This window comes from Leguminivora glycinivorella, chromosome 6 (genome assembly GCF_023078275.1).
Source record: "Leguminivora glycinivorella isolate SPB_JAAS2020 chromosome 6, LegGlyc_1.1, whole genome shotgun sequence".
Lineage (NCBI taxonomy): Eukaryota > Metazoa > Arthropoda > Insecta > Lepidoptera > Tortricidae > Leguminivora > Leguminivora glycinivorella.
Window position 1 is genome coordinate 4,750,995 of NC_062976.1, and position 27,047 is coordinate 4,778,041.

Consider the following 27,047-nt stretch of genomic DNA (forward strand, 5'->3'; position numbering starts at 1 on the left):
CTTGTCGACGCTGCTGAAACACCGTCTAGCATTTTTTTGTTAATCCCTCCAAACCATATGTTTAGGAAAAATATGAATACATGCCTTTTCCCAAAAAATGCACTCAAAAGTAGAACTTTATACACTTAAAGACTTTCTATTGTAGAAAATTGTTTTGAATTTGATAGTTTTGAACCAGTAATTTGATGTTTTGATTAAGAAAATACTTTTTCGAAAACTACGACATCTTGAACGAAAATAATGTATTCACTAATAAAAAAAACAACGGTACGCTGCTGCGCGCGCCTAGTAAACAAGTACCCACATGTTTCGATGTAAGTCGGCACGGGTTGCCGTGGTTCTAAGGATATGAAATTTTATATACGGTAGTTTTGACATCATTCGAACAAAATTAGAGGGTATGCGTTATAAAAAAACAACTTTGATTTTTTTGGGACACCCTAATAACTGTATAATAGATCCGCTTTATTATACAGGCTGATTTTGTAAGTAGTAGCCAAACTTTGCATATTGACTTTTGAGGACATAATAATAAATTTTTATTATGGGACCAATTATGAAATCGCGCAATGACTGTTTCATAAGATGAAATAAGAGGCATCACATCAGTCGAAATGTATGAGATAGCCAGAAATGTAGGATATTGCAGTTCAGTGAGAGATTTTCAGTTCTCGTGTACTTTTTTTCTTTGTGCGTATACGTATCCTTCAGTAGGAGTGACCAAAAATCAAATTATTCATGCTTTTGTTGCAATCTTCGCCAGCAAATGCGTCCATATCGCACAAACCAAGAGCGAAAAGCCGCCAGTATTGTTATTTCTGGCACTGCATGCCCTTGTACTGTCCAGCTGATATGTTTGATGTTTGTTTATATTTAACCAAGACGCCTGCTTTTCTGATCTGTCCCACATAACGGTAACAGACATTTACTGTATTCTCTTGGCAACAGTTAATTTTAAACAATTTAGGTTTAATTTTTAGTGATATATGTAATAATAATAATAGCTTAGAGCGCGAGGATCGAGGCCTAGCCGAATAACAATCGTTGACGCTACACGCCGATTGAAACGTAGTCTGGCTCTGTCGCGCCCATACGGAAGAGCGATAGAGATAGCTAGCTACGATAACGATATTATCGTAAGCGTTATGTGCATTTGGCTATAGTATGTACCCAGATGCCGAAAGCGGTAGTCCGTTCAATCCTCTCTCTCTCTCTGCCAAACGATTTGGACCACGAGATTTGGACCTACTTTTCTGCGTCGTGGCACTAAAGTCTTACCCCCTTATTCATAAACGTACATTAAACCCAACGTGTGCTGGGTTTCTTCGGCCATCTGAGCAGGACCGCACCAGATAGTCTAGAGAAGTTCACAATCACGGGACGCATGGCAAGGAAGCGAAGAAGTGGAAGCATGGGCACGCATTGGGCAGACAGAATAACGTCTGTGACAAAGACCACTTTGCAGGCTATCATGCACCGGGCCCAGGATCGAGTGGCGTGGAGATAACTGGTGAAGAGCATCCACATTCGTCACGTCCCTCAGCCATGAGGATACGACAAAGAAGAATACATTAAAGTTATCAAGCCGATAAAGTTCGTTTGTCCCTTTCCATCACACCAATACGTCGGAAAGGGACAAGGGAACTTTAGTGAACGTTATGAATAAGGGCGTTAGCGTTTTATAACATGTTTGTACATACTTAAACTCACGCCTGTCTTCCGAAACAGGGTAGGCACAGTACACGAAACTGCTCAAGTTGCAGTGTCACTTAATGTGTAGGAAATCCAATAAGTGCAGTGAATTTAACAAGTTTGCTCTTTATTAAAGCAAAGTGTGAATGGTCACGTAGCAATGTTATTCAATTCAATACTGGTAATTGTATTTCAAATACTGGATTCTGTTTTAGTCCTTCCACTAAAGAATATTTATTTTTAACCCCCGACGCAAAAACGAAGGGGTGTTACAAGTTTGACGTGTCTGTCTGTCTGTCTGTTTGTCTGTCTGTCTGTCTGTCTTTCTGTCTGTCTGTGTGTGTCTGTCTGTGGTATCGTAGCTCCCGAACGGAGGAACCGATTTAGATTTAGTTTCTTTTGTCTGAAAGCTGAGTTAGTCGGGAGTGTTCTTATCCATGTTTCATGAAAATCGGTCTACTATGTCGCGGTCGGGGGTTTTTTCAAAATTTTTATTTTGTGGTTAAGTTATATTTATCATCAATGTGGTTAAGAGTGGAATTGGACGTAGTTACGCAATAACGTTCCAATCCATCTGAAATTGTCATTGAAATTAAAGACTTTTGTTTTTACACGTTAAACTTCCGTGAGACATATTCAAATAATTAATTGAAATACGGTTGTACTCACGTTATTATATCGCTATTGCTGCGACATGTTTTGCGACTTTTGTTTTTCATACAAGGTCTAAAACTTAATGACAATTTCATGTGGATTGGAACGTTAATGCGTAACTACGTCCAATTGTTGACGGTGGAGCAATTTACAAGTCACGCGTTGGTCTAAAACTTAATGACAATTTCATGTGGATTGGAACGTTAATGCGTAACTACGTCCAATTGTTGACGGTGGAGCAATTTACAAGTCACGCGTTGGTCTTCTGTGTGAAAGAGCCCTGTCGTGTCAAGCTGTCAAAGTGAAGGCTGAAGACCAACACGTGACATGAAAATTGCTCCACCGTCAACCGTCAATACTTGTAGTTCCACTCTTAAACACATTGATGATTAATATAACCTAACCACAAAATTAAAATTTTGAAAAACCCTCGACCGCGACATAGTGGACCGATTTTCATGAAACATGGCTAAGACCACTCCCGACTAACTCAGCTTTCAAACAAAAAAAATTGTAATCGGTTCATCCGTTTGGGAGCTACGATGCCGCAGAGGCGCAGACAGACACACATATAGACAGAAAGACAGACAGACGTATATAACACCCCGTCGGTTTTGCGTTGGGGGTTAAAATTTCGAAATAAAAATATTGACTTGCATTAACTTGATTTCGATAACTGAAATACTGATTTCGAGTCGTGAATACTCGAAAACTTCGCATCGTTTAAGTTTTCATTGTTCTTAAGGAACTCGTTTTCGTGTATTCATACTTTCATGAAATTTGAATTTCGCAAAATTTATTCACAAACTTGGAGGTTGTTTGAATATTCTAAATGCAAATATTGCTGGTGCAGATGAATGCATTCCAGCGTTGACAGGTCGACTTCTTTAATTATTAAACTTTGGATAACGAACTATGGTTGTATTCGAAATATGGTTATAGGATTTCACAGCGATACACTGTAACAAAACAAAACATCTCTTTTGATAAAGACATTGATATTCTATCGCGAATATGTCCGATTTAAGGACGAAGCCATAATTTTGTGCAGAATATTGTGAAAAACTTCAGTATATAAAACTTAACATGAAAATTCTTAGAGTGGCTGGGTGGCTGGGTGGTCTAGTGGTAATGACGTGAGCCGCGAAAGCTAATGACCCGGGTTTGATTCCCAACTCGACCACCGGTAGAAATATTCCAATTATTTTATGTAGGAATATATTACATAAGATGAAAATTTATTTGATATCAGCTTGTTTCATTTTCTTTGAGTATTTTTTATTTTTTATTTATTCTATATTAAAAATCTTACATTTGTTCATACACCAGAGTGCCATGAAACCCTATCAGGTTTGTGTTGACACTCGATTCGTGGATACATTTTACATTTAATTTATTGTGATACATAGGATAAATTAAAATTACAAAGCAATAACTTACACTACAAAATTAGCGGGTAAAAATGAAATAGCACCCACTCAAGTAGATACACAACCGACCGTGCATTGCATTCCTTATCTCACTGCATCGTGCGCGTCAAGAAGGACTTAAGCGGCTAAGGTTTTCCGTAAGCGTATCGCGTTAGTTAAGTAGACGTTAATTAGAATAGATCGGACGAGTTACCTACGTTATTGTTGAGTCCCGAACCACCAATATTCTAAACGGCCCTAAATCACCCACAAAGGGCTAGTTTCAATCAAACGCTGTTCATTCCGTCCAGAGCTAATTATGGTCCAAATTTAGCAGATTTAGTGGGCAGGGGACCCTGGGATTAAGGGCGCTTGAGTGGCCTGACCAGGCGATTAAAATTTCATGTCACGCTTAATGCATTTAGTGGGCCGATTCTGACCGTTCAAATGTAAAAAGAGTGTGCTTTGCATTTGAGTCAACTATGATAAAATATCACATTAATATAATCGATCAGTAGTATCGATCAATCGATCAGATCAGTAGTATAATCGATCATCAAAACTTTTGTTTAATTTTGACATTCGTGATAACCTATTTTACATCTGCTTGAGAGTGATATTCATGCACAGTTCTGTTACTTTATGGTCATTATAATGTGTGTACCTACTAACACAGAATATACCTGTATGTATACTAATAGTACAAGTAGTACTAATATAATTTCGGTAACTATACCAAAAACTGCACTTTATCAGGGAATCAAACCTGCGTAACAATCATAAAGAATCAAACCTGCGCATAACAACGCGTTTCTGAGGTAAAAAGAAAGAAAAAAAGAATTTTAAAATTTTTATTTTTTTTTTTACTTTTTTTGGCGTATTTTATATCCATAAAGCCTTCAATATTTCATAAGAGCTATGACTACTGTGAGAGCTCCACAAAGCATTTATTATGAACATCTTAAATTGGCAAAAACTCTGAAACTAGACGAAATCTAGAAAAGTTTATATGACATTTTAGTCCCAAGATCAATAAAGACCCTTTCTTCTTTGATATCTATTTTACTGATCAATAAAGCTTTCATCTTTGATATCTATTTTACTGACCTCAACCAGATGTGGAAACGCCTATTTTGTTTGTAGAATGTGAAAATAATGCAAAATGAAAGTCATACTAGGCTTCCATATGTAACAATCATGTGTTACATTAGTCCAATCAGAAAGGTATCAAGTTTTTATATTTTATTAGGCCCGTTAAAATAATTATGTATGTATGTATGTATGTAAACACTTTATTGTACATAAGACAAGTTAGGACATAGAAATACAGTATAGTAATTATACATAATCGTTTTAAGTTAAAGTAATGAGACAGTTCGGTGGTTCAAGATTTCTAACATAAATTTAATACAAATAAGCGTCAATAACCGAAATCAAAACGTATAGATCTATCTCTATTATTCCTTTTTATTAAAATAAGAATAAAAGAGGATTCGCCTACCCTATTTATTTACGCAAAGGTCATTGAACTGAGAGGGTGATTTATGCCAACGCATATTAAAACGATGTAAGTCCTCATTAATTTGCATACATTTTTGACTTTATTCCATTGTTATTGAGCTTAGATTCCTTTGATTTTGATGATTGCTTTATGTGTTTTTATAGGTATTAATTTTGCGGTTTCACGATTGGGTTTTATATTAGACTTTTTAAATTGCTATTATTTAAACGTTCCAATAGGGATTTAATTTGATTTAAAATCAGAAATTCGATCACTAAATTATCTTAAAAATTTGTCATTTATCACACATTCTTATTTTAATACAGTGTAGATAATTTAATACATAATCAAAGATGACGTTTTGGTTCAAAGAAACGTTACAGACATTTTCAAATGATATCGTATAGTCATAAAGTTTTTTTTTTGCCGTTTGTAAAATTCAAATCAGGTCGATTATCAGATCGATTATCAAAGGATCTCATATGAATTTAATACTTTGAACTATTCACTTCGAATGAAACAAAAGCAAGTCTGTAGAACAGGATATACATATCTATAAAATACGTTTTTTTATGTTAAATAAATATGTATACTCCGCCGCCCCGCCCGCCGATTTCTAATTCAAAAATTATCTTGAGACATTTCCATATAAAGTAACCCATGTTACTTGGGCCATTTTTTTCAAAGTTGTCCACCCCACTTTTTTCTAACATGAGTATTTTTTACGCGATTTATACTCAGAATCGCGAGCTCTTTCGATACTGATAGGAGAAAAAAAATGTCCCAAGATTTCCATACATTTTTTCAAACCTTCCATTCCGTTACCGCCATACAAAATGTATGAAAAAATGGTAACGGAATGGGAAAAAAACCTTGGGACACTTTTTTTCTCCTATTAGAATTGAAAGAGCTCGCGATTCTGAGTGGAAACCACAGAAAATTTCCAAATCCAAAAAAAAGTGGGGTGGACAACTTTGAAAAAAATGGCCCACTTAGTTTAGTGTGCTATCAGCTGCAAAAGTGCATGGCGAAATTATCAATGAATTCATTCATAATATCTCCATGCAATTTTGCAGCTGATAGTACAGTCGACCAAAAATGTGGTTTACCACCCTACGGGTGAGGTTTGTTTGAACGTCATGAGACAACAAGGTCGATTTCCGCTTGCAATAATTTTATGTCAGTGACAATTGCTCTCTCTATATATGATGTTTACGTCATGCCATGTGTCAAGTCAACCCTAGCGATCGTTAGAGCTCCCAGAAACTTTTGTAAAAACCGGCCAAGAGCGTGTCGTGCCACGCTCAGTGTAGGGTTCCGTAGTTTTCCGTATTTTTCTCAAAAACTACTAAACCTATCAAGTTCAAAACAATTTTCCTAGAAAGTCTTTATAAAGTTCTACTTTTGTGATTTTTTTCATATTTTTTAAACATATGGTTCAAAAGTTAGGGGGGGGCGCGCACTTTTTTTCCTTTAGGAGCGATTATTTCCGAAAATATAAATAATATCGAAAAACGATCTTAGCAAACCCTTATTAATTTTTAAATACCTATCCAACAATATATCACACGTTAGGGTTGGAATGAAAAAAAAATTCAGCCCCCACTTTACATGTAGGGGGAGTACCCTAATAAAACATTTTTTTCCATTTTTTATTTTTGCACTTTGTTGACGTGATTGATATACATATTGGTACCAAATTTCAGCTTTCTAGTGCTAACAGTTACTGAGATTATCCGCGGACGGACGGACGGACGGACGGACGGACGGACAGACAGACATGGCGAAACTATAAGGGTTCCTAGTTGACTACGGAACCCTAAAAATTGGTAGACTACTTTCTTGGCCCACTGTACATATAACCGTTTTCCGTATCTTGTGGAACGTTTACCCAGCCACCTGTAACGCGACGTAGCTCCGTAGCGCCGTCGTAGCTATCGATCGCGTCTAGAGTTTGCATTATCCGACGGGTTTTTAATATTCGAATAATTCGGATAATACAATTTTTATTATTCGAATATTCGAATAATCGGATAATTTCGGATAATTTATGAAATGGAACAAAATTAATGGTCCAGGTGCGTATAAGAGTGGAATTGATAACGGCTGAGATAGATGAGTGCCATAATGCGAAATTTACCTACATAATTATTTTATTTATTTTTTGCGTAAATCAGCAAACTGTAGAAATTAAAACACACCTAACTCTCTATCTTTAGTTCTATTGACTAGAATCTTGCAATCAGATAGTGAGCTGTTGATATAAGACAGTAGTAGACTAGTAGTGATTAGTTAGGTGTTAGGTATAAGGAGAAGTTTTTCTGACAACACCTTTACCTTGGAAATGGATGGTAGAGAGGATGGCTTGTGTAGAGTGGAACGTGAAACAACATCATTGGATATGATGATGGTTATAGGGCTATACAGCGTTGTCATATTATCCGATCCGATATCGGATGTAGGAAGGATGTCAAAGGCAAAAATCAAAGATGGCGCCTTGAATGATTTCGAGAATGTATAGGAGTCAGTCCTTATCGGATCGAATACTTATCTTAAATCTGCGAGGGTCCTTCCGGATACATTTCGACCCATCGGGATCTTTTGTGCAATTACCCCCTTCGATCCTAAGATCTGAAGGCAGCTAATCAGGAGCTTCTCGACCATCTCCACACGTATCGGATGATGACGCTCATGGGTAGCTCTCTGAAGTCCTTTGGTACTAGGTAGCCTGCTCCAAAGTTCTTCATTCTTTGTCTGGCGAGGGCGTGACATTCACACATTAGATGTCTGACGGTCTCTTCCTCTTCGCCAGACATGTGACAGTCAGTGTTGTCAGCGTGTCCCATTTTGGCCAAAATTCTTTTGATGCCGTAATGGCCTGTGACCTCCGTTATAATTTGGAGTTGTCTGTTGTTTAGCTTTCCTAGCTTTTTGCTCCACCCAGAGTCTACCCTCCGCATAAAGAGCTTTGAATGCTTCAGGCCTACCAGGGCATCCCACTCTTTTTGGTGATTAGATAGATAGCCGTTTTAATGGTTCCTTGTGAAAGGCCCACAAAAGGTTCCTGACCTATGAAGTTGTCTTCAGATCCGGCCTTGGCAAGTTCATCAGCATTTTCATTGCCAGTGAAGCCTTCGTTCCCTGGTATCCATACCAGTTGCACCCTGTTTTGCCTTCCAAGCTTGTTAAGAGCTTGAATGCCGTTTAATACCAGTCTAGAGTCAACTCTGGGCGATGTGAAGGCTTTGAGTGCCGCCTGACGGTCGCTGAGTATATAGATATTCTTCCCTTGGGTTTGTCTAACTATATTCTCATGTACACAGGCAATTATTGCATATGTCTCGGCTTGGAAAACAGTGGCATAATTGCCCTTGCTGATACTACCACTGTAGTCATTTGCATAAATGCCTGCGCCCGTACCAGATGCCATCTTGGACCGGATCGGATACTTAATATAAAAAATTGAAAACTCTCTTCGTAGGCTCTAAACAAAAGCGTCCTGGTTAGGGTATTAGAACAGGAATGAGCAAAGATATAGGTACTCGTGCAAAACAGAATAATAAAAAAAGAGAAGATCAGTTAGTCGAAGACACTTCCTATCCAGGTGTGGATCATTTTAGACTTTAGTTGCACAGTGGCTGGTACCAAAGTACCAATGGAAGGGGATAGGTGACAAATAAGCAAGTAAGTAAATTCTTTATTGTGCTACCAACACAAAATATACAAGACATCAAATTTAAAAGAATGAAGAAGGAGGAGGCACAAAGGCGAACTTATTTAAAAATTCAAATCCAAAACGCTTCAAATTACTCGGCAGCGATTTGATGGGTTTTAGTTTCCAAGCTGATCAGTAGATCGACTAGGATTTCGAAGTATAAGTAGTAATTAGACCGACTTTTGTGTATGCATGTAACTAAGGACTTAAAAGGAAAATACCTTATATTTCTTAGTGAAGTGGAGGGAGTTCTGGCGTACTAAATTGCTATGGAACTGGTAACAGCTAAATTCGGAGTAAGGCGCTAAATTTCAATTTCAAAACAACAAGGGACCAGGAAATCTAGGTATAAATCTCCCTTATTAAGTACGGTTTTACAGATAACTTCACGTTAGCTATTATCAGTAATGAAAGTAGATTGGGGTAACGTTTTCATATAAAAAAAAATGATAATCGAACGTTTTTCTGTTTTTCTAAATCATCCAATTAATCGAATATTCGATAAGAACTGAGTGCGTGGGGTGAAGCAATTTAACTAGAAAAGCTAGAATGAAATAATATTAGTTTGATTTTGAAGATAAATAGGTGTTAACTTGTTAGCAATAACATTATCCGTATTAAGAATTGATCGAAATTGGTTTCAGTGACGTCTATTTATTAAATATATTACTTATAAATAAAAAATAATGTTTATAGAAATTATCCGTTTATCCGAATAATTTCACTTGGATTATTCGAATATTTTCGGATAAAAATATTGGCGGATATTCGAATAATTCGGATATTCGAATATCCGGATTGCAAACCCTAATCGCGTCTACGAAGGCTCGTTTGTGTGCCTATCGCTTGTATGAAACTGATACTTTTGTATGTATTTGAACCTTGTTGGTGAAAGGGTTTGATTTGGTAGTTTATTGGGTTAATTTGGTTATTATAACGGTAATGATAATCCTATAACCTTACCTTTTTGTTTGTTCTTGTCTTTAAGAACAAAATTAATATCAAACCTCTTAGTTTTAATGGTATTATATTTATAGAGGACCAGCAATTGCAGCAATTAGGATGGATAAAAATCTAATCGAATTATAATTTTGTTTAACTTGTTTTTTGTTTGGATTTAATATACCTTATGTTGAATATTATGTAAAACACTTTTATGGGTATGCACTTTTCTTAAAATGACAAACGTTAAGTTTTTACAAGAAATTTACATTATAATTGCATGTCATGAAATTTTAAATATTTTCCTTACTGCATTTATTTCGTCTGTTTTTCATATAAAACAAAAGTATCCAAATCGTTAAAACTGTACTTAAAGTCCTCCTAATATAACATGCACCGCAATATTGTTCCCGTAACTTCCAACGTGTATAAAAAGTGAGCGTTAAACTGCGTAACAGTAACAATAACAATTTGTTACAACGTAACAATTCATGAACTTGACCCGTAAATTGTTCCAGTGTCTCGATTTGAACGCGGAAATATGTGGCAGTATGAAAATGAATAAAATTTATAATGAGATTGCACTTTTGACACTTTTTGATAGGCCTGTGTGTTTCACTATACTCTGTCAAACAAGTTTGTCAGTAAATAAGAAGAAAGTATGTGCCGTCATAATATCTAAACTCTACACATTCTAAGCCAACCAAAAAGTCTTCTAAAACATAATATATTAACCAAACCTTGATCATAAATCTTTTTTGTCCAAAAACATACATATACCGTCCCCTCATTCATCATGCTGGCAGACATAACGTATCGCTGCCCTGACCATATATGAGTGACGTTTACATTTGTCAAAGATGTAGCATATTGATATACATAGTAGGTGTAATATGTTTGGAATACTCGTTCAGTTCACAGTCAGCCTTTTTAACCCCCGACGCAAAAACGAAGGGGTGTTATAAGTTTGACGTGTCTGTCTGTCTGTCTGTCTGTCTGTTTGTCTGTCTGTGTGTGTGTCTGTCTGTGGCATCGTAGCTCCCGAACGGATGAACCGATTTAGATTTAGTTTTTTTTGTCTGAAAGCTGAATTAGTCGGGAGTGTTCTTAGCCATGTTTCATGAAAATCGGTCCACTATGTCGCGGTCGGGGGTTTTTCAAAATTTTAATTTTGTGGTTAGGTTATCATTAGATGTATTACCTACCTATGATTTATATAGGACTAGCTTTTGCCCGCGGCTTCGCTCGCGTTAGAAAGAGTCAAAAAGTAGCCTATGTCACTCTCCGTCTGTTCAACTATCTCCACTTAAAAAATCACGTCAATTCGTCGCTCCGTTTTGCCGTGAAAGACGGACAAACAAACAGACACACACACTTTCCCATTTATAATATTAGTATAGATATACAATCTTCATAGAATCGTACCACAATTTTTAACGCCACCTATTAAATATCATAACTACACTGATGATGCCTACAAAGTTATTATTTTTTCAAAATGTGTATTGACGTGGTATCATGATATTAAAATAAAGAAGCATGTGAATTGTTCTTATAAAAATTAAAAACACGCAAAAATATTTGGGAAAAATATTGTCTGACTAAACTCATTGACATTGAGTGTAGGTAGGCTTATTAAATGCTTCTTGCCCCTCTAGCACAACTTGCCTTGTCGCGCGCGAGTCCATACTTGAAGTCGCGCTTGAAGGGTCTGATCAACACATGCTTAAATAAATAAAATAGTGTTACACAATACAATAAGATACTAACCTTCAGTAGCCTAGTTCCCCACAAACTATCCACATAGTAAACGTGTTACGAATTCCGCTAAACAACCAACAGTATAAAGTTACGGACAATGACAGAGATAGTAAACTTTTGCCGTAACTGGGTTACGTAAACCTGTCTTCGTAACAGGTCTAGTATGTGGACACGGTTAAACTATGTTGCCTATAAAGATCAAAGCATAACATACTGTATATACATTTTAGATATAACATTATGTTTTGAAGAATAAGAAGAACATTTTTATGATATACGTATATGACACCAGCTTTTTCCCACTATTTTATATGCGTGGTTTGTGGTTGTTGCTAATTTGGATAACGCCTGACAAAAAAATAAAGGCAATTACTCATTTTGAGACAAATGTATACATCAATGAACAGGCTATGCCTAAATAACCTTACTTTCGGGAAGAAGTGAGATAATTTTTACTCTCTTGGGGATGATTTCCGGGATAAAAAACATACTATATCTTTCCTCCGGATTCAAAGTATCCCTAAAAATTCCCTTCTCTGTAAAAGTATCCCGTATCTAATTTTACTAATGTAGTTAAATAGTTGAAGCGTGAAGATGTAACAGACAAGCATACACGTTTGCATTTATAATAGGTAATATAGTATCTAATTCTCTGCCTGGTTTAGGTATTCAAACTTTAAATCACTTCAAAACAAACTGAAACATATTGAGCGTACAAACCATTGAAAACTAGATACTGTAGATATTTTACACGATGAAAATACTAATTTGACATGTCTATCCGATCCCTTTTACTAAAAACAACAGCCAATAATTCCAATTGTTACCAGAAACACGTTCCCTCATCTCTATTCATCAATATCAATGAACTGTTCACCTCAAAATGCCACAAACGAACTAACAAACCTACGCTGATTGCCGTATGCAAATAACCTTTATATTCACAAACATGTAAAATCTTAATTTGACCCCTATATCGATACCTCTGGGTTCAATTGGCGTAAAGGACATTTCGGCGAAAATGAGTTATATATACAGTTTTGTTCAGAATTTCAAGCGCTATCGATCTGTGTAGTTAAAATTTCGATATCTCTTAAAAAGTTGCCTTTACGACCAAGATTTTCTACTATGGACTTGCAAAAATAGCTTTTCTGAAGGGGCGTAAATATCAAGTCATTAATTATAAATTATTATTTATGTCGTAAAGGAAATCTACAAATAAAAATATAGTCGTAAGTCACCTTGATATATATTGTTGCCCTTTAAGCCCTTACTTTTTAAGGATCACTTTCTATAGTAGCGTGGTAAAGTTGGGCGTAAAGGACAAGTTTTTTTGTTCTTCGTCCTTTACGACCAGCACTAAAAATATTTTATCCGCAACTGTAATCGATATCATTGGGTTCAATGGTCGTAAAGGACATATAATGCAGGTTTCAAGAGAAAGATAAACCCACTTTTTTGTTTCTTTGACCTATATTTGTGACGTGTATAAGAAAAATATGCAGATTACGAGTATCTTTAACCTAGTGTAACAACCGTAGTGATAAACTAAACGATTTAGAAGATAGATGGTTGTAAAGGACACGTCAAAAGCTATTAACGTCCTTTACACCCATGATTTGATAGGGTCGTAAATGACGGTCTTAGATGATTTTTATACAAAACCGGGGCGTAATTGTAACCGAAATGGTACAAATGTTGTGCTAAGTTTACAATTAAAAACTGGAAAAATGTGTCAAAACGTACTTAATATGGCATAGAATAGACATTAGTTTAATGCAGTGTATTATTTATCTAAGCTATCTTAGAAACAAAAAAGAACAAGACTATTTTATATCCAGTTTTGTAATAAAGAAACAATATTTGCTTAAAAACGATCTACTAATACTTTGGCAACAAGCTCAAAGTTATTTTTTTAGTATTCGCCGCTGTTGAATAGTCAGTAGGTTACGCATTCAGCCTTTAATTCTAGCAGGGAAACGCTTTCGTAGTATTATTATACTGCGACGAGATGTAGGTAATTAAAAAAAAAAACACTATGGTAATCAGGGTACGTACCCACAACGTATGCACAAACGCTCACGATAATATCTAAGTATTTCGTAGCTATATATCTTTATCGCTCTTGCGTATTGCACCAGACTGCATTTTTGTCGGCGTCTGGCGTCGACGATTGCCATTCAGCTACGCCGCCAGTAAACTTTAACAGTAGACTATACTAACATTTAGTGCGACAATAACAGGTGCGTTTCGCTAGCGAATGAGAGTTAGCGTTTGGTGACTTGGCTATGTACCCACAGGTACTTAAAGCATTGACTATAATATTTCTAGGATTGAACTCATAATTAAGATTATTCTTATTTAACAGGTTAAAGACTAAATAACAATCTTCTGTTTTAAAATTATCAAAAATATGAATCAACATAGTAGGTAGTCTTGACTACAGTTACTATTATTTATTAGTTGGTCACAGTTTGTATACGCGTCCTAACTTGCGTTTATAAATTGGTACTTAACTCTTAGTTATTCTTAGAACTTCTTTCTACTTTAGACTTAAAATTACTGTCGTATTAATATAGTCTACTGTTCACAGTTTCTGATTAAAGTTTACGTGATTACCATTAGTGTTTTTATATTTACTTAAACTACGAAAGCGTTTCCCTGCTAGAATTAAATACTGAATGCGTAACTTATTGAGAGTTGAGACAGCGGCGAGTACTAAAATAATAACTTTCCAAAATACTAGATAGTTTTTAAGCAAATGTTGTTTCTTTATTGCAAAACTGGGTATAAAATAGTCTTGTTCTTTGTCTTTGCTAAATATTTAGATAAATATACACTGTAACACTACTGTGGCTATTCTATGGCATATTAACTACGTTTTGATACATATTTCAAGTTTTTCAATTGTAAATTAAGCTAAAAACAGTTGCCATTTGTACCATTCCGGTTACATTTACGCCCCGAATTTGTATAAAAATCATCTAAGACCGTCATTTACGACCCTATCAACTCTAATTGTTCAAAAAAATCATGGGTGTAAAGGACGTTCATAGCATTTTGACATGTCCTTTACAACCATCTAACTTCTAAACCGTTTAGTTTATCACTACAGGTGCTACACTAGGTTAAGGATACTAAAAATCTACATATTTTTCTATATTCGTCACAAATATAGGTCAAAAAACAAAAAAGATATAAACATTTTTCTAAAAAAAAAGTTGTTTTTTGCTTCTCCTGAAAACCTGCATTTTGTCCTTTACGCCAATTGAACCCAAAGGTATCGATATGTTATGACTTTCCTTTATAAAAGGTACCTTATGACAGTGGGCGCTTACGTCACTTACCACAGCGATAATATTGGAGCGCCTTTAGTAATAGCCTAAGCGCCAACCGCTATAAGTTACTTTTACCAATAGGTCGCCAACAACAAGTATGAGTATTCACAGGTCGAGTGTAGACTGGTTTTTGTAACAAAATGCATCAGCTTCGATATTACCGTATATTGTGCATGGATGCCTGTGAATGGAGATTGAGGGCATTGTTCATTGAAAACTGTGGCTTGCCTTACTATTCAATGGTTATCATTTCAGGAGTGCCTGTACTACGTATGACTTTATAATCTACTAGCTTTTGCCCGCAGCTTCGCTCGCGTTAAATTCAAGCATTTTGGAATGCTTCAGACTAATTTCCACCCCACATTTTAGGGAAGTGAGGGGTGTCTCTTTCTAAGACAATAAGTAGCCTATGTCACTTTCCATCACTTCAACTATCTGCGCTTAAAAAATCACGTCAATGTGTTGCTTAGTTTTGCCGGGAAAGACGGAAAACAAACTTGAATGTACCACGGAATTGTAAAGTGACGACAGCAAAATTACTAGCTTACAACGTAGAACCCGGGTTTTTTGACATTTCGGCCAGTGGCAACGGTGCCGGCCGCGCGGCGAGCGCCGGCGCGTGCGCAGCCTCCCCGCGGGCCGCCCACAGCATTTAAACTGACGGCTGAGACAGCGGAGAGGTCCCGTGAGCTTAGGTTAGTTCACCAAAACCTACAGGGCTTCTCCAGCAAAGAGTTAGAGGTGGTTCTTTTCTTAGAATCACAAGATATTGATGTCATGTGCGTTACGGAGCACTGGCTCAAAGAATATGAATTATTAGTATTTAATATCTGTAATTATGACATAATTAGCTCGTTCAGTAGAAAGTCCGCCATTCACGGGGGATCATTGATTATAGTAAAAAATAAATTTAAATGTAAAGAAAGAAATGACATAGTTAAACTTTCTACTGAGCGAACTATAGAAATATCATGTATAGAATTGGAGGATCACATTATAGTAATGTGCGTCTACAGACCACCTTCGGCGGATTTTAGCGTTTTTGAGTCTGTGATGGAAGATGCGTTGAGACGAGTGTTTGTTAGCAGTAAGAAGATAATAATTTGTGGGGACTTTAATGTTAATATACTAGATCCCACGCATGGACACACAGTTAGATTCTTAAATCTTTTTCAGTCTTTTGACTTGTTTCCGCTTTTCCACGAGCCCACAAGAATTACAGCCAGTACGGCGACTTGTTTGGATAATATATTCTGTAATTGTGAAGTTGAAAAGAAAGATGTCTTTAGTTGTTTCAGCTCTGATCACTGTGGTCAGAAAGCTTATTTCCAAGTCAACATTGTAAAACAACAGCAAGCGATTACGTATAGGCCTATCACTGCTAGCCGAATGGATAAGTTTAGAGAATCTATTATATCGCAGGTACCTACTTTGACAGGTATAAGCAAGCAAGATCCTGATACATTATACGGGGAACTGTCGAGTGTCATCCACGACGTCCACAAGAATATTTTTAAGACGAAGACTGTACAGCAAGGCCAATTGAAGTCAAAGTTTAGTGACTGGGCCACCGTCGGTATCCACAGAAGCAGGAAGAGATTGTATGACCTGTATGAAATGAGGAATTTTAACCATGATGAAAATTTTACTGAATATGTAAGGAGGTATTCAAAAGTGTTTAAGAAAGTTTGCGCCGCGGCTAAGTCTGCATTCTTAAGCAAGAAGGTCAGGTCGGCAGACAATAAAATAAAAGCTACCTGGAATATGATAAACGCTGAAACCGGGAAGACGAAACCCCGTGATGGCCATTACACACTAAAAGTTCAAGACCAAGTATTGTCTGCAGACGACGATGTTGCTGGCGCCTTTCAACACTTTTTCACCAACATAGCCACTGATACTACACGGAATTTAAACTCCTCTGTAGTTAAGGCAGGTCTCTACTTGGACAATTACAATGTTAAGAAATGCAGCATGGAATTATATTTCCAATTTACTGACCCCGAAGAGATTATTAAAACTTTCAAGTCCTTAAAAGTTAAAAACAGTGAGGACATTTGGGGGATATCTGTGAAAGTCGTGTATTCAATTATTGACGTCGTGGCACCTTATCTAGCCGATGTGTTTAACGCTTGTGTTAGGGAATGTGTGTTTCCCAATCTGATGAAGTATAGTAAGGTTATTCCTCTGTTTAAATCAGGCAGCAAGGATGACCTTGGAAATTTTAGACCAATTTCCATACTTCCCGTTCTCAGCAAAGTGTTTGAGAAAATTATATTGAACCAGTTGCTTCGACATTTTAACACGAATGGATTACTTCAGCATCAGCAATTTGGTTTTACACGAGGTCGTTCGACGACAGATGCTGCCTCTGTGCTAATCAAGCACATATACGATGCCTGGGAACTCTCGTTAGATGCTATCGGTATTTTCTGCGATCTCTCCAAAGCTTTCGATTGTGTGGAGCACGACACACTACTACACAAGCTGAAGCACTACGGTCTATCCTCTAAAGCTTTACAGCTTGTTGAATCTTACTTAAACGAAAGGACCCAGAAAGTGGTTGTAAATGGTACTGAATCTAACGGTACAACTGTAAAGCTTGGAGTACCACAGGGTTCTATTCTGGGACCTTTTCTTTTCCTTGTGTATATAAATGATTTGCCATGTCTTGTAAAGAACAAATGTGAGATAGTCTTATTTGCTGATGATACTTCACTAATTTTCAAAGTTGATAGGCAACTGAGTGACTATAGCCATGTGAATGAAACTTTGAAGGAGGTACTAGAATGGTTTACAGCAAATAACTTGCTCCTTAATGCCAAGAAGACGAAATGTGTTAAATTCTCTTTACCCAATGTAAGGAAGACAGATACTACCATCACGCTGAATGGCGAAAACCTGGACCTTGTCGAGAATACGCTCTTTCTTGGTCTTACTTTAGATTGCAATCTGCAATGGGGTCCTCATATATCTGCCCTAGCAAAAAGGTTGAGCTCTGCCGCGTATGCCGTAAGGAGAATTAGGCAATTAACTGATGTGGAGACAGCTCGCCTAGTTTATTTCAGTTACTTTCATAGTGTTATGTCTTACGGCATATTGGCCTGGGGAAAAGCAGCAGATATTCAAACCATCTTCGTTCTCCAGAAACGGGCAATACGATCTATCTACAACATGGCGTCACGTGACTCACTGAAGGAACGCTTTAAGGAGATAGACATCCTTACAGTAGCTTCACAATACATACTAGATGTGATAATGTATACTCATAAGAATATAGAGTCCTTTAAGAAACTGTCAGATATTCATAGTTATAATACACGGAACAAACATAAGCTAGCGGTTTCCAAGTTTCGTCTACAGAAAGTGAAGAAATCGTTCCTGGGAAACTGTGTAACATTTTATAATAAGGTACCCTTAGAGGCATGGGATCTGCCCTTTACTTCATTCAAGAAGTACATAAAAAGTGCACTTCTCAAAAAGGGGTACTACAAAATTGATGATTACCTGGGAGATACTACACCATGGCCGACTATCCAGGCTCAAAATCTGTCATAGTTTTGCTAGCAGTGTCCCGGGGAGACATTGTGTCATGCTTAAGGCGCTGTTGCTACTGGCTGTTTAAATTATTGATCCTTATTATTGTATAATTATAATTTGGTATATATATATATTGACTTGTTGAGTACATACTAGTTATGTATTCTGTAGAATTAGTTGGAGATTGCTAGCTTAACAGTCTCTTGACGTGAAATTTGTATTTCATACGCATTTTTTTTTCTATTTCTAGTTCTTTTGACACTTGGAGAACCTTTACACCTCCAAATTTTTATTTTTTATTATATCCCATTAATTATAATTGACTGTGGGGACCTTTTACATCTCCCAAGATCTTGTTTTCAATTAAGTCAATTTAAACTATGTAACATACAAGCACGGAATGTTGTGTCTTACATCTAGGTATACCGTATTCACTTATTATTGGAATATTTAATACAGCCCGGACAGCTTGAACATGTCATGCTCGCTAAAAAGTCTTTGCTTACGGTGACGTCGTTGATCGGGTCGCCACCTTCCCGAATGAAGGTTGAGGGAGGCGATGGCTGAGATGCGCGCCATATTCGTGAACGGGTGCTGTTTGTGAAGACCGGTCTGTTTCGGCTAATAGGGGCTATGCTATTCTATGTAACATTAATTTTGAATGAGATTACGTTGAGGCACTCTGTTCGGTCCTTGTTTGTTTATTTTTCTTTCTGACTCTTGGAGACCATATACATCTCCAAGGAAAAAAGTAGATTAAGTATACATATATTTTTTTTTTTCCTTTGCTTAAGACAACAAGAGTCTTTTACAACTCTAAAGTTATTTTAGTTATTCGGTTTTTTTCTTCATGTATAATTTTTTTAGATGTACTTTGACACTTAGAGACTCTATACATCTCTAACATCTCTTATTAATAATCATAATAGCTTTGTACTTTGTATAATTTCTTATGTTAAGCCTACTTGGAAAATAAATATTTCATTTCATTTCATTTCATTTCAAACAGACACACACACTTTCCCTATATAATATTAGTATGGATTAGTATGAATTACTGAATAGCGAAAATGTGACGAAAGATGACAGCCATTGTATGGCGAAAATGAACATTTGTTCTTGGTGTTCTCGCTATCGACCAGACCCATTAGCACAACTTGCGCTGTCGCGCGGGAGTCCATACATAAAAAAATATTTGAGGACACCTTACATAGAGCAACCCAGCCCCAAACTAAGCAAAGCTTGTACTATGAGTGCTAGGCGACGATATACATACTTACATAAATAAATACATAATACATAGGAAACATCCATGAATCCGGAACTAATATAGGTGCTCATCGCACAAATAAAAGCTCATAAATTCATTATACATTATCTGGTCTTTATTCTCTAAGCTCATTTGAATAGTATGCTTATTTGTTTAAGCGAATCGAAACGATGTCTCCAATTTTTAGTAACTGATGGCTAGTAATCAACTAAACTAAACGATTTAATATTTCAATCATTCCAAAAATACGATTTAAAATGATATGAGTTCATAATTCACCGCGCAATTACGTTCAAAATCAAATTATTTATCAATTCTATTTGTAACCTTATGGAACTATACCTAATTATGATTTAAATAAAAAAAATGTTTTTGTAGATCAACTAACCAATAGAACAAGAAACAAATGTAAAAGGGAAGGATTTCCACGGAAGACCAGCGTCGAGATCCTTAAGTGGTATCTTGACATTAAGCTGAGTGGAGACCCTTTCAATGACGCTTAACAATAAATTACTCTTACTGTCTATGTAATTTCTAAATTTAAGCGTTTTCTGAATAAATTTCTTTCTAAAAATATTAGCATTTACTGTAAATGCATTAATTACGCACGGCTTTTAACTTATGCAGTGGTCGTTAATTTTTAACGGCCCCCATACATTACATGCCGTAGGATACTAATCGCATTTATGATGGCTACCATAAATTCTGACGCGTGATGGAGACATTGCACGTGACGTGATATAATAGCCCTCATTATGCTTTTTGTATATGAATTTAGACTATTTTGGAAGGGCAATACACTTTAGTACATATCAAAATGATGCCTAATTAATGTAATTTGCGATTGGTATGGCCAAAACGCAATTTAATTAACATTATCTATTTTAGGATTGCGTCGATACCGTCCGTTCGCAATAACGTATATATATTATGTAAGTTAAGCAACTACTACGTGCGACGTAGCTCACGTAGACACTACTTTCCGTTTTGTAGCAAATACGTAACGTAGACGTGTAGCAAACTTTGTTAGGCGGGTCTATTTCTTAGCCTCTTGTGCTTCTGCCGTGAGTTTTCAACGTTTTAGAAAGCGCGCCCAAATGGTTAATTCTGACTAGAATCTAAAACAACACACACTTTTCGTGACGTGTCATGACGTTTACGTTATGGAGTAACGTATTTTATAAAACGTCAAAAGTTATAGTAATTATGGTTTTTGCTTCCGATTTTTCTGCAGAACTTGATGCCAGCCCAATGCTGAACTTGAGTTTTTTTTTTATTGTTAGTTTGTATTGTTCATGTTGATATGTTTGCAAATAAAATATGTTTCTTTCTTTCTTTATATTTCATTTCCAAAGATTAATGATCTTCTCAATATTTTAGAATTGTATCCTTAAGGCCCACTTGCACCCACCACTTAACTCAGGGTTAGTGGGCTGTCATCTGTCAAATTCCATATAAAATTGTCGATTAATTTCGGGTTAACCCTCCAGTTTCGCTGGTGCAAGTGGCCCTAATTGTTTTACTTTTAAAATTATCATTACTAAGTTAACCTTTAGGAAAATGACATTTTAAACCCCCCTTATAATTGACCGCCCAAATAAATGATTCATCGGCCGTCAATGGTCCCCTGATGACCAGGAATGCGGAATGCCGGACATACTGCATTAATATTGGATTTTATTGGCCCGGCCGGGAAGGGGGGATTCGGGGCGCGCAGGTATGCAACGAATAAATTGCGCGAAAGGGAAAGGAAAACGTGAGGGAACGTTAGAAAGTTTTAGAATAGATGGAGAGTATTAATAAAAGACCGGCCAAATCCACGTCGGACTACGCGTAATGGAGGGTCAATATATTTTTATAATAACAAACATGACAAGCAAAATGATGTATAATAATGTTTATTTTTCATTGTTACAGGGAGAAAAGGACAGCGGCAAAAACTGCATACTTTCCTGCGAGAAGAGAAAAGCGGATGATACAGACATAAATAAAGACTTGAAAAAGGTAAATAATTATCGATTACATTTTTATTAAATCCAGATCTAAGTAACCTTCATAAAACTACTTGTCATTACTTACATAGATTATTTAAAATTATTACACAACCCTAGAAAAATGTATAACTACCGGACTTAATAATCTATTAGTCAACCATTGGGTCAAACCGATACAATTTCAATTATGTCGGTGGAGAAGAAATTGATAACTAACAAAGAGAAATTGAATCGTCACATCAAACCCCTCTAACGATGTGGCTGAAATTTGTTATGTGGGGGTTTTCGGGGGTGAAAAATCGATCTAGCTTAGCCTTATATCCCGGACAACGCGAATTTTCGAGTTTTCATGCATTTTTCTTTCGCGTTAGTAAACGCAAAATATGGCCGTCAATTTCGCCGACCGCGCATCGGCTGAGCGTAGCTCAATCGTAAGAGGTCGGTCTAATGTTCACAAGCACATCGCAAGTGTCAGGGTTTCGACTCCCTGCCAGAAATAGAGTTTTTGTTTCTTTTTATTTATAAGAGTTTTTTTATCTAAAGACGATATAATAAAATAAAACCGAGCCAAGCTCGATCGCCCAGATACATAGTATAATGACAAACTTTAGCTATGATAATGTCTATTGCTAATAAATGGACCAACTTAAGAATGCACATCCCAAGGTAAACTTTTACTAATTCGCCCTTGAAACCAAAGTCGTTAGGCGTGATATACACCCGCCGTAACGAACAGATAATCGGTGATAATGGTAAATAATTAGTTAATGGCACTACTGAAACAGTCGTAAATAACGTTAAATTAACGGTTTGCTAATTTGGGGAATTAAACGATATTGTTATTGGAAAGCTTTTTTTGGTATCTATTGAGGTCAAACAACTGATATAAATGTCTTCTATGGACAGAACAAATAACTCCTCTACATTTTCTGAAGCTTATTAAAAAATTTCTACGTATATTATTTTTTTTTTTATTATTGGACACATTAGTGTCATAATAAACTTTTTTCTTTTTTTTTCAAAAAAACAGCGATCCTATTACAACGGTGTATGTGCTACAAAGAGACTCTATGGTGTTTTTCCATACCCCTTTACGACCGAGAAAATTATTTTCTAAAATCTCATAAAAAATGCATGTGAACAGTTTTCAATGGTCGTCAAATACTCGTAAAAAATAATATAAAAAAATTTATTGCCTTTAATCAATAAAAAAATCGCATGCAGGAAAGTGACGTTATCAAATATGATAGACGCAAGGGGCTGACGAGCTCTGACACTTTCTGGGCCTCACAGGTGTTTTACCATGTGAAACGTCATTCGAACATGCTTCTCTATTCACTACGCCGTTTTCTTGGTGCTTTAATTAGCATTGCAAAGATTTCCAAGCGGAAATCTAGTATAAGTACTTTGCGTCTAGGGAGGCCCATGGCGTCGCAAACAATTTTGTACGTATGCCCTCCATGCATTCACCAAAGCTAAATTATTATCATTGCGTCTCAGAAACAATTAACGATTCGTGTATTTTTAAATCAGTTAAAGTATTTGAAGACGCAGGTTCAAAAAACAGCTGGTCAACCTCCAAACTTTCGTTGTCACGCCATTCAAAAAGGTAATAAGTTGATTCTTCAAGGCCCTCGTCAAAATCTTCAGTATCTGATATTTCACCATTGCACAAAATTTCAAGGATTTGTTCATCACTTAATGGACGCCCTATAGAATATAAATATTGAATTACAAACCGAAATTTGTAATAAACCGCGAAAATATTTTATTATTTGTTCGAAATTCATTTTACGCCCAAAGGCCGAATACACATAAACGTGCAGATATTTATGGCAAACGGATTACGGGCTACGACCGAACCTACAAATTCGTGCACTTCTTTTTTACGATGTTATTAATAACACGAAATCACTTAATTTTAGTCTTAATTCATAATTAATAAAACCACTAGCTCTTTAACAGTATAAATCATGCATTAAATAAAAGGTTTGTCACCAAAAATATACGAAATTATGAACTTACGTGGGTCACTACTCTCACCAAAATACCGCGCCATCTTCAAACATGTCCTGCGACCGACTGACCCGGCTAACCTAAGGTATTTATTATTATTACGTGTTGCTAGTGTCTGCAGATTCGATCGGTATAGGTTTGAGCCCGAAAATACAATTTACTTTCTGTCAAGATTTTTTAAAAATAATTTGCAGGATTATATCAAACCGGTCGGAAAGGGATACAGAAAGTCAAATACACACAAACTGATTGTACTCGTAGCCATTGCAGTGCCTGTTACAACACAGTGACACTTTGCCGTTCAATGCCTATTCAGCAAAGAAATATTGATCTTAAGTAGACAGGTATTAGGTAACTAATAATGTCAAATCAGAATTGTCAATAACACAGTCGACTTCTACGAAACCTACGTGAAAAGGGGTGGTGAAATTACTAACCCATCACCACACGGAGGTTCTTTTTTGTACAAATTGAATGTACAGTCACAGAATATATAATAGTACAAATACAGAAGGCTCACTCCTTTGATGTTCACAAAATGCCGCCATTCTAAATTCTTACCTACATTAACAAACGGACCGCACGGGAGCAGCCGACATTAAGTTCTATCGTGCCGCGCTGAGGTCTTCACCACTGAATGGGCCGCGAACTCGCGGCCGCCGGCATGTACTTGTAGCGTGGTGATAGAATCGCGGAGTGAGCCGCCCCTGGTACAGTCACGGACTGATTGTTGATAATGTTAATCCACTTCTAGCTCATTTTATACTGGAACGTAATAGCATTAACTAAGCTAACTATGAGATCTCCGGTATAAAATGAGCTAAAATTGGATCAACAATTAAAGTCCGTGACCGTACTTACTATTAACCCTTTGACCGCCGCTGTCCAGTATAGAAGACAACGATAGTACGATACACTAGCGCCGCCGTCTTGTATAGAAGACAAAGACAAACCCTCCATTTTGAGAGTCCGACCCACTTAACCTGGTTTCCATCGATAAAACACGTTGTACGTATACAGTGTACTTATCAGAAGGATCGTATCCTTATCAAGTATCTCTCGAAAGGGTCGGTAACAGCTTAATTCGGGCCATTGCTTCGAATGGAGCTCCTCAACGAAAGATACGTTCTTCTAAATATTGATCTACTTGTAGGTACTTTTCCTTTTTCCTGTACGCATCTTTAAGTGACCAAGTTATATCTGTATGTTTCAACGATTTTTTTATTAATACATTAAATCGTGTCTGTATTTCCAAAAGGGGTAGGCAGAACGCAAGAAACTGCTCAAGTCTCAAGTAAGTGAGTAAACACTTTATTGTACAAGAAAAAATAATACAACACATAATAGTTTCATTGTTACTCTTAGTAATTAAGGGGTTGAAAGTTAACGAAATTGTGATTGCAGAAAGTTGTTACCCCATCACTAACACCACACTTGAACCCATATACCACAGTCGAATTCTACGACACCCACGAGAGGAACGGAGATGGTGAAATTCTTCCACACAGTGACTAAGTTGTCCGAATAATATTTAAAAAATGGCAATGTTAAGACGCTACAGGAGCGAATGCTAAAATGGAAAGGAGAAAAAACCTTTTCTTTGTATATGACATTTATTTCATGTTTATGAAGTACAATAGTAGTGTGACTACTTAAAATACAAATTAAAATATTTTCTGATTATTATTTTTTTTTTATTGGGGACACCTTACACAGATCTACTTAGACCCAAACTAAGCAAAGCTTGTACTATGGGTGCTAAGCGACGATATACATACTTAAATAGATAAATACACACTTAGAGGTAAATACATACATAGAAAACATCCATGACTCAGGTACAAATATCTGTGCTCATCACACAAATAAATGCCCTTACCGGGATTCGAACCCAGGACCGCGGCTTAGCAGGCAGGGTCACCACCGAGTGAGCCAGACCGGTCGTCAAAAATTTGTTCTTAGAGACTAAACAAATCAACAGAGAACATATATTCTACCAAAGAAATAGCCACAAATGCATTTGAAAAACCTTTTTTCCCCCTTCACAAAAGAACAACACAACACCTAAGAAAATGCAACTATAAAAACGTCTCATCATTAGCCCTCACGCCCCAAAAATCACTCCGCAATTTGAAGACCCTATTGACTTATACGTTACTTTGAAAGGACGTGGCAGACGGTCACCAGAATTGATATAGTTAAGTTCGTAAATGTGTTCTGTTTTTGCTTTCGTTACCGTCTTTGATTATATGAGTTGTTTTTCTTTTTCTTATTTCGACTCATTCGTTATTCGTATTTTCAAGCAATAGGTGACCAAAGCAGAATAGGAGGAATTTAAGAACTAGAGAGAGAAGATCCAAGACCATACCCCGATAATGGCATCGTATATAATGAGTTTATAATACATTCCAACGTCCCAAACTCTTTTACAGCGTTTGTGGTCAACGGGTGAAATTATATGACTTATCCTTGCTGTTGAAATCATTGGCAGTCCCCAGTTTTCGCGCCCGCGGCGGAGGTCGGCCATTTCGTTTTCATTATCTCCGCGGAACGGCGTGTAGAGGGCGCCACCAATTTATGACAACGAGCCGGGTAGGGATGGGACGAATGGATGTGAATACAGTGTCGATAAAATTTAGGGATACATGCAAAGACAGTCGAAATTTTATATGTGAAAAATCTAACTATTAAAAAGTTGATAAATGTCAATCATAACGTCCTACCTGTGTAAATATAATATATATTAAATACACTTGTATTGTCACCTTCCCCGACATTTTTTCTCTTCGGAATATCTCCGTAAAATACAAATCACCTTTAGGTAATTGATAATACTTTGTTTATTTCTAAATGTCTTAGTACTTTGAACATTGTGTACATTCTGCATTTTACCAAAATTTTTCCTAGATTTGCTCTCTCTGTTAAAAAAGTAGTAATTAAAACACGTATTCTTACATCTCAAATTGAAGTCACTGTTACACGTAATTGTTTGTGCCCCACAAAACCGACACAATACTACCTAAACCTGGACTTAATAATTCGTTACCACTTGCAAGTGTATCCAGGCTATCCGCCGGGAACTCTGTTATTTACGGCGCACTCGCCGCCCGGAGATTTATCGACAACGGCCCCCGTAAACAACCTATTGCTGAACTAGTACCTGAATGGTCTGGAACATTGACAGTGTATTAAAGGCCTGGGTGTTTTTTGTTGTC

The 27,047-nt window shown here is 36.6% G+C and overlaps 1 protein-coding gene across 2 annotated transcripts in view; it reads left to right on the forward strand.

Moving 5' to 3' along the window:
• LOC125227454 (RNA pseudouridylate synthase domain-containing protein 2-like) overlaps nt 1-27,047 on the forward strand; it is a 337,736-nt gene that overhangs the window by 236,835 nt on the left and 73,854 nt on the right. For both annotated transcript variants that reach the window (XM_048131777.1, XM_048131778.1), the window contains exon 3: nt 21,740-21,826. In XM_048131777.1, coding sequence (XP_047987734.1) covers nt 21,740-21,826 — 87 coding nt within the window. The remainder of the gene's footprint in view (nt 1-21,739; nt 21,827-27,047) is intronic.